Below are 18,291 nucleotides of genomic sequence, written 5' to 3'. Positions count from 1 at the left end.
AATTATTACTTATTGTAATTATTACTTTCCTTTTTTGGGTGTGATTATAAGAAGATCATTACCTGCTAAGAAGAGGAGCAGATTTACTTAATGATTACATAAAGACTCTTAGAATCAAATTGTATAATTCTGTATAAACATGGGGTTCATCTAAATAGGGTGGTGTCAGTTAAATAAAGTATGAGGCTTAGAGACTGTACTTGAAAAGAACCTGCATAAAAGATAAACATTGTATAAAAAATATACAAAAGCCTAGTTGTTACAGTAAAGCCGGTGGCATTTGGCATGTAACTGTTTTTCTGGTATATGCAACATCTTTCTACTTTTCGTGCTAATTTTGACACAACCTCAATCCAATACTTAGTACATAAATTGTGCTCCATCTCATTGCTTGGCACAGTATTTTATTTCTCTGCTGACAATCACCAGTCGCTAAGCTGAATAGAACATTAGCCTACATCCCGAAAATAGTACTGAGAAAAATGCAATTCTCGCTTCTAAAGCAGACGGAGAAATCACATCACCATATATCTTAAGCATAGAAAGCCTTTGATATCCTCTTACATTAAAAAAATGCCTGACAACTGATGTCTAAAACCTGTGGTGTCACTTTAATGTGTCATTTGATTAAACAGAGAGGGGTTTTTGGCAGGTTCTTGGAAAGTTGAAAATCCTGCTGTCTGTACAATTTTCATCAGCTTCCAGATGCTATAACGCTTTTACCTTTTTATGCAGGTCCTGCTATTTGCCATTGCTAGAGATTTTGACTGCATCCCAGGATTTCAAGAGAAAATTTATTACATTGAGCAGCAAGGAGAATTTTTGAAGGACCAGCTTCTTCTGAATGGTAAGAACCTGACATTTCAGTGGTACTATATGGATATAATATAGGATGTGAAAATTTCATTGAGGACAGATAAAATTTGTGAATCAAAGAAAGAGAGAGAGGTCTCTTAATAAGGAAGATGTTCTTTTGACATGATGATGACAATGTTGACATATCACATTAAAAAAAGACCCAATTCAAGTGTGATTATAATAATAAAAGAATATGTTTTCACACACAGCTGGCACCTCCAGCCTTCGGATGTATTATATGGGGGATTTTCTAGTTCTCCCTTACAGCGCCCTTACAGGGGCAGCTGTGCATTACAATGTGCACACTGAAGGTAAACTAGTTCATCTTTAAGATATGATTTGCTCATGGATGACTTATAGATGGTATATATATGGTTATAGACTTGGTATATGGAAATACTAAATGTGGATCTTCCACTGCTATCTCTTACAGGATTTTTAGAAACTTTTCTTTAAACTGGACTAACCCTTCAGATGGAACATGTCAGATGCAGTAGACAAATGATTCCCCCTCTTTGAATTAGGCCAAATGATATTGTGTCATGTATATAGGTTTCTTAGATCATTTATTTGTAGATGGATCAGGTAATCTGGATGTTCATAGTGGTTCTGACTTATTGCAGAAGGGTGATGAAAACACAAATCAGTGTGGATAAATTAGACGATTTTATCAGGAATAAAACTGTAATCTTCAGATCCATAAGAACAGATATCCATCAGATGATGAGCCAGGACAATTGTTCCTGAATATCTGTACCTCATCTGTATGGAGAACAATACCCTTACTGAAGTATTTCGATGTATTTGTACTATCCTGTAGTAGGATATATTATCAACCCTAAGAAGATATCACTTTATTGATAAGACATGTTGTCTTCTATATCCATAGAGTCTTGTTCTGAGATCTTCCTTTTCTGGGAATAGAACTCTGAGATGATATATTGTGTCATATAATTGTGATTTATTTCTCTTGATCGTAAGTTGGATATAATTGTAAAACTATTTTATAGAACTTTGTGATTTTAGTTTTAATGTTAAACCTCTTAAGTCTTATTTTGGACGAATGCATGCTACACAATGCCTAGTGAAACGGTGGGTACCTACCATATTGAGTTACAATACTTCTGCTCTATAAAACTGCGTATCAATGTTCAAGTGTTTGGTAAGACCAATGACCTTTGTTGCCCTAAATATACTGGAATATATTCACAACTAACCCACATTCGTATGAATTATTCCTAACTTGGTGATTTTCAAATGGTTTCTTCTATGATGCCGTCTCTACAGTGTATAGCTTACATTGTTACTTGTTATCCTCGATGACACGAGTTCTAGAAGACGGTCAGTGCGATTAGTTAACTAAGATTGCCTCGGACCAGTCAGCAGTCTTTTCAGTTGTTACTAAACTACAAGACCACTATAATGTATGGTTCCACAATAGACATGTTTGCTTGAGAAATGTTACATAAAGAATCCATTACATACACTTGTGTTATGATAAGCATTGTCATCTAGAGAAGCCTTGATAAAATTGGCATATTTACATAAAATATCATAGGAATTAAAATATTGATACACATAACCTATTATATAATCTACACTGAATCACCCTTAACCCCTTAACGCTGAAGCCACTTTTCACCTTCCTGACACGGACCATTTTTTAAAATCTGACATGTGTCTATTTAAGTGGTTATAACTTTGGAACGCTTTAACATATCCAGTTGATTTTGAGATTGTTTTTTCGTGACACATTGTACTTCATGCTGGTTGAGAAATTTAATAAATATATTTAGTATTTATTTATGAAATAAATGGAAATTTGGCCAAAATTTTGAAAAAAACAATGTTTTCCAAATTCAAAATTTTCTACTTTTTGGAAAGTTGGTCATAGCACTAAAATAACTTGATAACTAACATTTTCCATATGTCTGCTTTAACTTGGCATCATTTTTCAAACATCTTTTCCTTTATTTTGGATGTTAGGAGGCTTATAACTTTAGGTGCAATTTTTCAGATTTTCACGAAATTCATCAAAACCTACTTTTGGAGGGTCAATTTAGTTAGAAGTGACTTTATAAGGCCCACATGACAGAAACCCCCCACAAATGACACCATTTTAGAAACTAGACCCCTCAAAATATTCAAAACAACCTTTGGGAATTTTGTTAACCCTTTGAGCGTTTCATGAGCGTGAAAGATAAATGAAAGTGAAATTAGAGAAATGTAATTTTATCTTACTATAGATTCATTTAACACTAAAATTTGCACCTTCACAATGGGTTAAAAAGGAAAATGCATTTTACAATGTTGAGGGCAATTCCTCTTGAGTATGCCAATACCCATTTTGTCACTGTACCCTGCTGTACGGGCACAGGGGGGCACTTGGAATGGAAAGAGCGTTGTTTCGTTTTTGCAGGGCAAATATGGCTGAAAAAGTTTTCATGTGTCAGGATGCATTTGGAGAGCCATAATGGTACCAAAACAGAGGAAAGCCCCAACATGAGACACCATTTTGGAAAGTACACCCCTTGGAGATTTTAGCAACGTGTAATTTGTGTATTTTCCCCAATAGGTGTTTGATTCAATTAGGCCCCAAAAGGGAAAAAAGGTGAAAATTTTCTCCAAAAAGTCACTTTTACCCCAAATTTTTGTAAGCCACAAGGGATAAAAGATGAAACAACCCCATAAATGTGTAAAACTATTTCTCCTAAGCACAGAACTGCACCACTTTTGCATATAAAGTGTTGTATGGGTGCACAGTAGGGCTCAGAAGGGAAAGTGGGGCTTTGGCCTTTTAGAAGCCAGATTTGACAATCATCCTTTACATGTGTCAGGATGCATTTGGAGAGCCCTAGTGGTACCAAAACAGAGGGGAACCCCAACAAGTGTCACCATTTTGTAAAGTGCACCCTTTGGAGAATTTAGCAAGGTGTAATATGTGTATTTTCCCCTACAGGTGTTTGCTTCAATTAGGTCCCTAAAAGGAAAAAGGTGAACATTTTCCCAAAAAAGTCACTTTTACGGCTAATTTTTGTATCCCATAAGGCATTAAAGATGAAACAACCCCAAAAAAAATGTGTACTAGCATTTCTCCCGAGTATAAAATTGCCCCACACATGCAAATAAAATGTTGTATGGGTACGCAGTGAAGCTCAGAAGGGAAAGAGGGGCGTTGGACTTTTAGAAGCCAAATTTGACAGACATCCTTTACATGTGTCAGGATGCATTTAGAGAGCCGTAGTGGTACCAAAACAGAGCGGAACCCCAACAAGTATCACCATTTTGGAAAGCACACCCCTTAGAGAATTTAGCAAGGTGTAATATGTGTATTTGTCCGTAAAGGTGTTTGATTTAATTAGGACTTAAATAGATAAAAGGTGAACATTTTCTTATAAAGGTCATTTTACTCCTAATTTTATATAGCCACTAGGGATAAAAAAATGTAATAACCCCTCAAAATGTGTAAACCTATTTCTCTCGAGTGTAGAAGTACCCCACATGTGTATATAAAATGTTGTATGGGCGCACAGTAAAAGGAAAGGGGAATGTTTGCCTTTTAGAAGCCAAATTTGACAGAAATGTTTGACATGCATTTGGAGAACCCTAGTGGTATAAAACAGATAAGAATCCGAAAAGTGACCCTAATCTTTGAATGCACACCCCTTAGAGAATTTTGCAATGTGTAATATATGTATTTGCCCCTACAGGTGAATGATCCAATTAGGCCCGAATCATTAAAAAGGTGAAAATTTTCCTATAAATGTCACTTTACCCCTAATTTATGTAAGCCACAAGGGATAATATATTAAATAACCCCAAAAAAGGTGTAAAACTATTTCTCCCGAGTGCATAAGTACCCCACATGTGCATATAAAATGCTTTATGGGCGCACAGTAGAGGAAAAGAGGGATGTTTGTCTTTTAGAGGCCAAATTTGTAAGAAATCCTTCACATGTGTCAGGATGCATTTGGAGAGCCGTAGTGGTACCAAAACAGAGGAAAACCCGAAAAGTGACCCTAATTGTTGAATGTACACCCCTTGGGGAATATAGCAAGGTGTAATATGTGGTGTAGTGTAATACACGTGGTGAAATGAGCATTTTGAACATATAGGTGGTTTCCAAATATGATGTGCAACGGAGTCCAAGATGGAAATTGCAATTATTTCTGGAAAGTTCAGTGCCCGTTATGTGGCGCCCCTTATGAAATAATGGAGGGGTATAGGGAGCAACGGGACATAACAGTTGTTACAATTATTCATTTTACCGAAATTAATTCACAATAGGTTGGGCGTGAATTGTGAATGTCTAGTGTATAAGGAGGTAGAATATACCAGGGGACCAACTAAACTTTTGTCACTCTGGAGCTGTCGCAGGTCTCTTAGTTGTATGTAGTGTCCATCCTTAGTACATAGTGTCCATCCTAACTTCTCTTTTGGAACAGACTCTTTATTGAGTCCTACTATTAGAAGCAGCAGAATTCACCGGGAAAATGCTGTCCTGGCAAAACACAGGAACATCTAAACCAGAGGTACTGGGGCCCCGTCCTTCTTGTCCCAATATTAGTTTCCTAATATCTTCCTCTTGAAAACGGAGAAATGATACGGCAGGACCTGCACATTGGAACAGCTCGTAAGAGTTGTACACCATAATCTGTACAATGTGCACGGCCAGCGCTTTTGTACCAAATCTTCGTTTTAGTAGGGAAATTATCACCAAGTGTTGCTTTTATTCACCCTAGCGATGACGAATATTGCTGCTTTTGGCTGGACCAAATCGACCAGCCAATAGCGGCAAACATGGACAGAGGGGGGCAACAAAACCCCTCTGGAACGCAAGGCAAAATTGGTGGCTGTCAGGAACAGCCGCAACCCTGCCCCGATCACCGTGTCTACAGACATGGTGATCGGTATTACTGACGTCATAAGTAAATTCGCTGCTATTGGCTCGTCTGAATTGATGAGCCAGTAGCAGCGATAATTAACTGGGGGTGTGTGGGGGGGACGGAACCCTTCTGGTCCATGGGGCAGGATGGATGGCTGTCAGGAACAACCATCGTCTTACCCCGATCAGTGAACAGCCGCCGTCTTACCCTGACCCTTACACGCCGCACCGTTCTATAACAACGCTCGTTGGGAATAGGCTATACAATCTTTATTTATTTTTTAAGCAATTTAGACAAATAAGGGCTTATTTTTTGCGAGACGAGATGCACTGTAAAAAAAAACTTAATTTTAGTGGGTTTTTAGCTTATTGAAGAAATTTTATTAACTTTTTACGTGTGGAGGAAATTAAAATCATCAATTCTTGTTTTGGATTTTTAGCATTTTTTTGGGGGGTTGTTCACTGTAGCATAACAATAATATATTATCTTTATTCTACGGATCACTACGATTACGGTGATACCTCATTTATATAGTTTTATTTTTATTTGTCCAATTTTATTGAAGGAAAACTAGAATAGAAAAAATTGCATTTGTTTTAGTATTGCCATTTTTATAGCAGCATAATTATAGTATTTTTTGGTTTACGGAGCTGGTTGTAAGCTTATTTTTTGCGTGACAAGTTGCTCTTTTTATTGGTATCATTTTGGTGCTTGTAACTTTTTCGGATCACTTTTTAGAACATTTTTTTTAAAGCAATTTGATAAAAAGTTTTAATTTTTGGCAAGTTTTTGGTTTTTTTTTTTTACCACGTTCACCGAGCGGGTCCAATTATGATTAGGATTTTTTGTACAGATTGTTACGGACGCGGCGATACCAAATAAGTGGGGTTTTTTCGTGATTTAGTGGTTTTTATACTTTATTACTTGTGTAAAGGGAAATGTGGTGTTTGGGGGGACTTTCACTTTCTTTTATTATTTATTTTTACTGTAAAAAACCTTTATTTATTTATTTTTACTTTTTTTACATTTACTGACATCTTAGCTTGAACAAGTGATCTTCTGATCACTTGTTCAAGCTATTTTACAGGTTACACAGTGCAATACAGATGTATTGCACTGTGTAATGTAAGACACTGAGCATGCTGCGCATGCCCAGTGTCTTACAGCCGGGTCCTGCCAGGAGGCAGGGACCCGGCACCGAGAGGAGGATCGCGCAGCCCCGGGCACCGGCAGTCCCGGGGCTGCGATCGGAGGAGCGGACCCCCCCGGTAAGCGCCGCGGGGGGGTCCGATTCAACTTTCAATAACTTTAAATGCCTCTAACACACCGCGGTCAGCGCGACCGCGGCGTGTTAGGGGTTAACACCCGCGATCGGAGAAATCTCCGATCGCGGGTGTTAGAGGCGGGTGTCAGCTATAACATATAGCCGACACCCGCAGCTTCTGGCCCCGGCTCCGTTCAGGAGCCGGGGCCAGAAGCTTGACGTAATAGTACTGCATTTTGCGGGAACGCACCTCCCGCGATGCAGTACTATTACGTCAAATGTCGGGAAGGGGTTAAAACCCCTATCCTAAGGATAGGTGATTAAGAGTATTTGCCTGGGAAATCCTTTAACATGTAAGGGACTGGCATGTCTGAAATTTTGTTTTCTTTGTTTTATTTATTCATTTAATTTTAATTTTACAATTGTATTTCATGACTTAGTTGAAGACTTATCTTAATTACCACTATAATATGTCTGATATTCTGAAAATGTAACCAAAGTGTTTATCATAAATTTCTTGCTAAGAAAATCAAGAAAAAGATAAGCATGTGTGCAACATAAGGGATGTACTTTCAGGATTTTTTTTCTCAAGGAACAACAATTTCAAATTGTCCAGAAAATTGAAAAAATTTCCTATAAAACACGTTATGAAACAATTATAAAACAAGTAGAAAATAAGATAAAGTGATAATTAAGCTTATGTCCATTTTGTTTTTGGCAAGTAGCTTAAAGTAATGTAGAGAATGTTTTTTTTAATTTGTTTCTGTACAAATTTACATCTAGTGGATTACAGAATAAAGGCAATAAGGCAGTCTCTGACAAAATAACATTTTTATAGCAAACATGAAAAAACCCTACAAAAAACCAAAGCAAAAACCTTAAGATGAGTCTATACGGCTTTATTTTTTTATCTAAATGCAATAGAAATGTGGTTTATAATGTATTGTTAGCTGAGGACACCGCTATAATCTACAGAAATAAAAATCCAATCAGCAGGCTTTGTGATATAACCCATGCTTTACAATATAATATAAAAATGACTGCCACTTACCCCAGAGGAACAGAATTTAAATCAATGGGCTATCTGCTGAATAAATGGACAGATAAAAATGAATCTCTTCACAGTTTGGATTCACCCAGAATGACAGAACCATTGTGGAAATCGATTGTTGTTGTCCTATGGCGATAACATCTTATTGATGGAGAGTCTCAATAGTGACCAAACCTATTGAGAGGAAGCAGATCTCCTTCCCATTAAAAAACATCTATGGCCGCAGAGGAGGCTACAACTGGCCATACATTTGCCTGCAGGGAAAAAGGGATGGCGTAGGTCCATTACACTGGCTGTTTGCCTGTGAGTGAGTATGGCTGATACATTACAAAGATTCTCCATTTAAAAGGCATATAGAAAGAGTTAGTAAAGATTCCTTCCAACTACTAAACACATGGCACTATCATGGTATAATTTCAATAACCTTGTGTTCCTGCACCATATACAATGTGGTAACGAGAAAGAGATTTAAAAAAAAAAAATAGGTGTCACCTCAATCTTTTTCTGCAGCTTGCATATTCAACTATTTCTTTAGCTGCCCGTATGTCCAGTTCTGTAGCTCCACCCCCTTCCAGCCTCTGAAAGTGACTCATCTCATCTTCTCACCTCATTTTCATATGGAGAAGATTGTTTTTATAGGTATTTGGATTTCGCATACAAGTATTCTGCAAAGGAATTCTACAAAGGATAGCTCATATCCTACCTGAGGATTTTGGTAGTTGAGTTGGGTTAAAGCTAATGATAGCGTTCCATTTAAGCATGTGGGCTTTATTAGTTTGAGTGTGTTCTGGCCATTATGATTCTGTCCAATCCGTGAAGAGACACACACCCAACTGAGAAAAAAACACTTTATCAGCTATAACTATATATCTAAACCATAATGATAAAGAAACAACACAACAAGCATAAACCTGAATTGTTATTTATTGGGGGAAATCAAGTATTTCATAAGAAGCTGACATTGCATAGGCATGGATTTTGCAGAACAACTGCCTGTTATATATGTGATCTTGCTCCATTGGCGATTAAACTTTGGGTTTTCTTCATGTAGCTCCTAGACTGCAGTCCTTTTTGTGTTTCATGCTGTTTTTATTAAATAATGTGTGTTTGTAGATTTAAGATTTACTAAAACATTCCAGTAGAACCAGAAGGCTACAAGCTGAAGATGAATGTATTTTCCGTGTTACAGTTAGAAAACAGAGTAGGACACTAATGATATTATTAGTATGTCACGGGAAACATCTGCTTTGATATCACTGCTAATAAGAACATTCACAGTATAACAACCTCATTCTTAGAATTAGTTCACTGAGCTTCACATGATAAATGCCTAACATCTGTGCTCCTAATGTATATATTTAGATGTGCTTCTTCAAATCACAATACATTGTTCTCCTGTCAGGCTGCTACTACATACATATTGCAGGGATTTAATCAATGGCCCAGATATATCATTGCGTCTACGCCAGCTTTTTGTCTATCTTTACACAAAAAAAATGGCACACATTTATTAAAGTGTTTGTGCCAGTTTTCTGTCTGACTTTGCACTGAAATAAACATGCAAACTGCTTGCATTTATTTATTCCGCGCCACTTTTGTGCACATAAAGGGGCATTCTAGTGCAAAGTCGGACTGTGCACCACATTTATGACTGCGACTTGAATTGCATTGCACTCTCTTTGTTAAAGGTGCATCATAAAAATGTTGGTGCACACTTTTGCACACATTTACCATTTTTGATGAATCTGGTGCACTCTGCACACTCCACAGGCAAACTGCACATAGTACAGACTGCACTAGTTTTGATATGTGGTCTAATGTCTTTGGACATTGATTTATGAAGTGTTTGCGACACTATGGGGGGATTTACTAATTCTGGCACAAGCACGACTGTCAGCATCGGAGATCAGTCTCTAGAAAGCACAGCCCGATGTTTTAAAGTGGTGCACAGTAATAATCAGTCGTCCACCATAAAAATGCCGATATCAATGAGATGTGCGCCAAAATAATACATGGACTGCGCCTTTATTTTTCTCTCTATTGTGCGCCAAAATTTTCGCCTAAAAATTCTGACAAAATACACATAAACGTGACGGATAATGTGGAAAAGCTAGGCCATACCCACTTGCGGCAAAAAAACTATTTTCCTTGTAGCCTTGCCCTTTTTTCCGAAGACTACACCAGGCCACACCTCCTTAGTCAGACTTGTCGGAAAAGTGCCAAAAAAAGTCTAAAAACCTTGATAAATGTGGCACATGTGTCTCACATGACTCCAGAAGTCTGGCAAAAGTGGATTAATCATTACCCCATCATGCTACTCTACATAAGTAGCTTCTGAAATATTAAGTAAATGGGAGTGTGATGTTCCACACACCCTAGAACAGTGGTGGCGAACCTATGGCACTGGTGGCAGAGGTGGCAGTTCCAGACAGCCCAGGACTTGCTGTGCACAGAGCTATTTTAACGTGGCAGCGCTATCTGGGACTACTGGAGGAGTGGGAAGGTGTGGACATATCTGGATTATCATTGTAGCTCCTGCTCCGGCCCTGACAATACTTCTGGTTTATGGGACTCTGGAGGGAAGCTACAATGATCATCCAAATTTCTTCTATTTTCTGCTTTATTGGTGTCCTCAGGAGGATGATATGAATGTGAGCTGTGAGAGAGCAAAGAGTATAAATCACAAATTAAATTTCTGTGTTGGCACTTTGCAAAAAATAAGTGGGTCTTGTTTGTAATTTGGGCACTCAGTCTCTAAAAGGTTCACCATCACTGCCCTAGAAGTACCTGAAAATTGTGGTTTCCCACAGACACCCCCTAATCGCTCAGGTTCAGATGGCACAGGAAGTAAGAGTGAGTGGTCCACACAACATACAGCATGGCACAAGACTCTAAAGAAACCCTAAAGGTTGAGGAACAATAACAAGATTTTTTCTAATCAGAATCCAATCCCAGTAACATATAAATAGACCCACAAGAAAGAAGTTTGGATTCATGGATCGAGATAAAACTGGAGACAAGGCGAAATTTAGATATTTATTTGCCTTAAGGCCACACTAGATAAATTCTATACACCAGAGAAATATTTGTACTGTGGACAGAGAAGCAAACTACTGGCTGTGTACACAAATTTTACTCTAAGACAGACTGAGACCCCGGTTGGCATTTATTCCGCTACCCAGATTCTGGAAATATAGACAATACAGTTAGGATGTACCATAACTTCATAACTTTCTTCTGTTCTACTTGAAAAAAATGGTGTCTCCGCTGAGTCTATCCAAAGTGTGAAAATCCCACTTCTCAAAGCCTTCGAGGCCATAGTCCCTCTAGGGATAGATGTCCTCAGCTAACTTTAGAGTAAAGTCATATTTCCTGTGCCGTAATATTCTCCACGGGCATACCTAGGGCTGGATTAAAAATATCACTGGATATGATTAGTCACTAAATATGTAAAGAGGGGAGGTTAAAGACCACATATCTGACAGGTTGGTGTCAAGATTCGCCAATTTCTCAAGAAGTGGCATGAATGGGATTAGACTGCCAAGTCTGATTTTGGTTGCGCTGTTGAACCAGCTTGGTTTGGACAGGTTGATTTGGTTAATTTTTAGTTGCAGGTGGACAACTTCATAATGCAATGGAATGGATCCTTTTACTAATCGTATCTTCACCTGTATCCATTAAGCTGATAAGAAGGGGAACCATATAATGCTTGTCTATGTGACCATAGATCATTGGTGTTGGGTATTTGATTGTTAAATCCACTGAAATTTTTTATTGACTAAAAACTTCAAATGATACCAATGCAGTCATTATATACCCATAAAAGTGTTGGCCTCTGCATTATTCATATAGATTGTTACTATGAAATCTCATAAAAAGGCATATGTAGCATGGTGGCAGACCACCCAAAAGAAAGCGATAGGAGATAAATAGAATGAGAGTGGAGGTGGAAACAAAAGACAGGTCCTTCTTTCTTGGTTGTCAAGATCCAGTCCGTTTTCGATCAAACATGCCTTGGAGAAAGCAGATCTCTTTGACATGCATTTAACTTCTATGCATGTCTTTTAATAAATTTGCTGCATCCTGGAAATCCTTACAATGACAATAAAAATCTATAGTATTCTCCTGCATTGTAAAATGTAGCTTTGAGTTATAATTTGTTCCAATTCCTAGGACTCGCTATAGTAAATGTGCCCCTATACAAATGGCCCTACCCCTTACCCACTTTTCTTTTCGCTTGATATTCACATTAATAACATTTTAGATAAAATGTGATATGAGCAAAAATGTTCTTCTGTTTTACACCACAAAACTGTCACAAGTAGCTAATCTAATTTCCATCAATATTTTACAAAAGATATAGGTCGGGGGTGTATCTTCTGGATCCCAAAGCATAATCTCTTACATTCCCCCAGTCTACCATGATCACGTCCTTATGTAGTTAAGAGGCCATACCTGATGCTCCATTAACATTTTTTATAACTAATTCGCTGCAATCCAATCACTCCAATCAGTTGTCATTTTAATGAGATATTAGACATACTGGGGGTCATTTACTAAGGGCCCGATTCGCGTTTTCCTGACGTGTTACCCGAATATTTCCGATTTGCGCCGATTTTCCCTGAATTGCCCCGGGATTTTGGCGCTCATGATCGGTTTGTGGCGCATCGGCGCTGGCATGCACGCGACGGAAATGGGGGGGGCGTGGCCATCGGAAAACCTGACGGATTCGGAAAAAACGCCGTATTTAAAAAAAAAAATTGGTCGCACGGGCCATACTCACATGCACCACGATGAAGACGATGAACTCCGGGGCACCTCGACGGACTTCGGTGCTGCAGCGACACCTGGTGGACATTGGGCGCAGGACCTTCATGAATCGCCGGAAGACCCGAACGCTCGTCGGAGAAGCCGCCGCTGGAACGCGAATGGACCGGGTAAGTAAATGTGCCCCACTGTATACAGTCTAGAGCAGGGGTGCACAACCTTTATTGGTCCAAGGTGGGCATTTTTATACTGCTCAACTTCAGGAGTCTTACCAGTAACCAGCACCAAGGTGAACCAATAGCCATAGTACAGCAAAAAATGAGACCCAGAAACCAAATATTGCATTTGCACAAACCAGACAATAATAATGACACTGGAAATAGCCCGAAGCAGATATAATAATAATGAAGACCTCCTATATCAGGTACATATAGTACTGTAGACCGCGTCACAAATTTATAATAATGGAGATCCCCAGAACAGGCTATAACATTGGAGACCCCACAGCAAGCCATGCTAATGAGAAGACTATAACACTAGAGACTCATAGACCAGATGTATAATATTGAGATCCATTGAGGAGACTATGGGAGTCATTTGCGTGTTTTCCCGACGTGTTTCCCTGAATATTTCCGATTTTTCCTGAATTGCCCCGGGATTTTGGTGCACGCGATCGGATTGTGGCGCATCAGTCCCGGCATGCACGCAACGGAAATCGGGGGGTATGGCCGTAAAAAAACCGGGCGGATTCAGAAAAAACGGAGCATTTTAAAAAAAAGTGTCGCTCGACGCACGCTTACCTGCACCCAGGGTAGGACGGTGAACTCCGATGCAATCCGATGGTCTTCAGCGCAGCAGCGACACCTAGTGGACATTGGAGGAACTGCCTTAGTGAATCCCGGCCGGACCCGAATCCACCGCAGAGAACGTGCCGCTGGATGGCGAATGGACCGGGTAAGTAAATCTGCCCCTATAAGTCAGGAGACCCCAAAGAAGGCTATAATACTGGAGATCCAGAGAAGGGACTATAATCCAGGAGATCCCAGAGCAGAGGTATAATATTAGACACCCATAGAGCTTACTATAGTACAGGAGACCTTCAGTGCAAACGCAAATGCAGGAGACCCCAAGAGAAGACTATAATACAGGAGACCCCGAGAGCAGACGTAATACAGAAGACCCCCCCAGAGATGACTATACAGGAGACTCCCCAGAGCTGAGAGAAGTGCACTTTGATGAGTAAGAGTCACAACTCCACTGGCAAAGGAAAAGGTAAAGTGAGCCAATTTCATTCTTGGATTTTGTCCGGCAGTTCTTTCATCAATCATAAATATGGAAACATTTGAAAGTCATAGGCGGACCCCCAGTAATGTCTTGCCATTCTGTGACAGTTTTTCATTTAACTACCTTATAGTGTAATGGCAGTGCTTGTGTACCACATGCAGTGAGGAACTTCTGAAACATTAATCTTGTTTATTCTTAACATGATTTTGTGGCTTTTCGGGGGATTTTTAATTGACTATAAATCAAATAGCACACGTGAAAAATGAAGGCAATTAACAGAAAAGCATTTCGCCATACATCCTGCATACCAGATTGAAAAGTACCCGAGTAGTGATGTAAATGTCAGAATGAAGGGTGCGTTGACCCTCACTGAAAGGCTTTAATTCAGAGTCTAATTAATGACTGACCCTTTGTTCTGCTTCTTGATGGATGATAGGTTACATCAGAATACAGAATATCTTCAGTGCTCTTGTATATTCTATGCAGCATTTTTGCATTCAACACCATTATAATTTAATGTAGATTGTTTTAAGTGCACCTTCACCCATCTGCAACGCTTCACACTGGTTGTATCTAGGCCACATGGGGTTAAAGGGATGATCTATTGGTCTTCTACTAACTCTCCAAATGAAAGCTGATTTATTTAAAGGCCAGCAACATAAATATGCATTTAGTAACTGTCTGAAACCTGGGATATTAATATTTTTTTTTCAATAAAACAAATCACAAACATTCTTAAAGATTATCATTTCCATTGGTAAAAAGAAAAATAATTATTTTAAAGGATCAATCATGCTTTGGTTAAAATGTGTATGTGTTACAGCTCATGTTCACACTGTGTGGTGATCCTCATACACTACTGAAGAGGTCAAGCACAAGAAATTGTTACCGTATATACTTGAGTATAAGCCGAGTTTTTAAGCACAAAAAATGTGCTGAAAAACCCTAACTCGGCTTATACACCTGCATCCCCAACCCCCACCCGGCAGGTCCTCTGCTAGTCATTGGTCCCTGTGTCCGTACGGTGCAGTCGCTCGAGCTGTGATGTCAGCCGCTCGCTGACATCTAGTGTGTGTGCCGCCATCGCCACACTATGACGGCGCAGAGACAGGGAGCCGGAGCCAGAACATCAATGGTTTGAAGAGGTTCTGCCAAGGGGGGCATCGGAAGGGGAGTGCACTTATTTTTTTTTCTTATAGGCTGGGCATTCCTCTGGGAGGGGCTGTAGGCTATATACTAGGGACAGGGGGCTTCAGGCTGTATACTGGGGACAGGGGCCTGCAAGCTGTATACTGGGGGCAGGGGCCTGCAGGCTGTATACTGGGGGCAGGGGCCTGCAGGCTGTATACTGGGGGGCAGGGGGCAGCAGGCTGAATATTGGGGGGGGAGCGGCTGTAGGCTATACACTGGGGGGCATGGGCTGTAGATTTTATATTCGGGGCATGGGCTGCAGGCTATATACCAAGGGGCTTCTGGCTATATACTGGAGGCAGGCTCAGACCAATACATTTACCACCTTAGGCTTATACTCGAGTCAATAGTTTTTTCCCAGTTTTTTGCGTTAAAATTAGTTACCTTGGCTTATACTCGTGTCGGCTTATACTCGAGTATATATAGGGTACTTACAACAATGTCTCTGCTATCAATCTAATAGGGACTGTCTCTTCCAAAAACAAGTCTCTTCTTCAGCTATTAAAATAGGTTGTCACTATGGGTCGAAGGGGTGAAAATACACAATATGCAACTGATCAAAAATGTGGATCAAAAAGACCTATATGAAATGAACCATTATCAGTTGTTATCCAGATATGGGTCTGTTTTCAATACTATTCATCAAAATGCCCCCTATCTTTAGCAGGTAACACAATTATTTGTACTAATTGTCCCCACAAGTAGTTTCATCCAGTAGTCACACACCATCTATTTCCTTTTTTGGCAGATTGCGGTCATATTTCCTTCAGGATCTGACCGAACACAGGGATTGCTTTTAGATTACTGGCGGTCCCCTACTTAAGAACACCCAACTTACAGACGACCCCTAGTTACAAACAGACCTCTGGTAATTGGTAATTTATTGTACTTTAGCCCTAGATTACAATAAAAAGCTATAACAGTTATTAAAATGTGTCTGCAATGAAGCTTTATTGCTAATCCTGGTTCTTATGACAATCCAACATTTTTAAAATCCAATTGTCACAGAGACCAAAAAAAATTTGTCTGGACTTACAATTATAAAATATACAGTTCCAACTTACATACAAATTCAATTTAAGAACAAAGCTACAGAACCTATGTAACCTGGGGACTGCCTGTATAATTATGTCAATACATTCACTTACATCTCTGTTGGAGAGTTTTAAAGTTATAATGATACCACAACTAGTTTTTTTTACAAAAAATCTTTTAAAAATGTTACTTTTGACCCCTAGTAATGACACATGGGTGTTACATACCGAATTTTAGAATTTCTATGGAAATAATCCAGTACTTGGAAAAAATCTGTGCCATTTGTAAACAGTTGTTCCTCTCAGGTTACCTCTGTCTAAATTGGATGCAATTCAGAAGTCAATTTAAGGCTTCCATAACTTCTGGAGGGCTGCCAGACACATTACAGTTAAACATGCTACTGACTCCAATGTGTCACATTTGTGGTTGGCTGAAGTGCGCCAGCTGTTTTTTTAATTGGCTAAATCAACGGGCAACTGTTCAGTAGTAGCTAATAAGCCAGTTTACTTTGTGCTGGGAACTTTGTGCCACCTACAAGATGTGCTAAACATCTTTGGAAGAAATATAATGCAACTTCATAATGCAAGTTATATTCCATATAGTGAAGCCCATACATGAGTGCCTTCAAGATACCTAAACTGTACAAACAGTCAAGGGTTGAACCAGTAAACCCAAATTGTAAAACATAGAAAATAAGTTCTGACCAGAGCTCCCAATTCCCTTGCTTCCGTATTTTTTTCTCTTCCAATATGACACTCACAAAATAGAGCAGTTCACACTCCTCCAGCACAAATTCCTGAATCCTCCGATAAGAATATACCGCTATTCAGACCAACAACCCTGTTTTTCCTGTGACATCCTCCGTATGCACCATATGTTGCGGTAGATCACTGGAAGAAATTCACCCGCAGATAGCGTAGTACAGTTTAACACTCAGGATTTATTTAAGTTAAAAACATACTCACAAAAGAGCGATAAAAATGCACATATAAAACTCCAATATGGGACGCCAGCTGCACGTTCTTGCCCGACCCTGGGTTTCGCCCGGTTTGGCTTCTTCTGGGGCGTTGCTAGCGTCCAGTCCCAATTACTCTTTAACCCCAACATATACTCTAATAGTTCAACTTACATTGAGAAACGTTTATAAATATCTATTTACAACTTGTTCGTTCCTATACATATTTAATCTCACTGTAGTTCTTTGTACATTAATCTTTATAAAACCAATTCCTCAACCACACGTTGTTTATCCACTCTATTCATTTCATTCATAGACCACAATGCACCATTTTCCATACTAGCCAATCCTAATCTACGGTGGGGAATTCACACCATCCAATCCCCAGCCCCGCAGGCAACACACCTATCATCTTACTTGTCTACGACACCTACAGCGCATAAATTTCCAAATTATAATTTGGGACTTGATACCTGTGTATCAATCCGACAGGGAGTCCTATTTTGTGTGCATCATATTTTATCATAACAAAAATGTAATTATAAGGATGTATATATATCCAAATTTTATTGTACCCATACGATAGTACATCTAATCCTTTTGGGCTTTCCTCTCTCCCTAATGTACAGGGGTAGAGAATACAGCTCCACCGCAGTGCCATAGTTTAATAGACAGAACATTGACAACCTTATTATCTCCGATCCTGTCAGTGGACAATGTCAACCTTCCTTTAAAAAACATTTAAGTTCAAAGTCTATATTCAACCCCCCTGGTGTAAGTGTTCCCAATTTGTGTATCCAGAATCCCTCCCTTCTACTTAGCTTAATATTAATATGTTCCCCTCGCCAATGTGCTTTAATTTTCTCTATTGCCCAAAAACGCATCCCGTTCGGGTTTGAATTGTGTACTTTCTTAAAATGTGCAGGCACACTGTGACTACTCACCCCTTTTCTTATATTGCGGCAATGTTCCGCAATTCTCGTTTTCAACTTGTGAC

At 39.3% G+C, this 18,291-nt stretch overlaps 1 protein-coding gene across 1 annotated transcript in view; it reads left to right on the top strand.

The window, feature by feature from the left end:
• Positions 1–18,291, top strand: part of CDH13 (cadherin 13) — a 548,360-nt gene that overhangs the window by 114,880 nt on the left and 415,189 nt on the right. Inside the window, exon 2 of the mRNA XM_072117266.1 lies at positions 736–847. Coding sequence (XP_071973367.1) covers positions 736–847 — 112 coding nt within the window. The remainder of the gene's footprint in view (positions 1–735; positions 848–18,291) is intronic.

Source organism: Engystomops pustulosus, chromosome 7 (genome assembly GCF_040894005.1).
Source record: "Engystomops pustulosus chromosome 7, aEngPut4.maternal, whole genome shotgun sequence".
NCBI classification, from domain to species: Eukaryota; Metazoa; Chordata; class Amphibia; order Anura; family Leptodactylidae; genus Engystomops; species Engystomops pustulosus.
The sequence above is the reverse complement of the archived record's forward strand: the minus strand, read 5'-3'. Positions and strand labels throughout refer to the sequence as shown.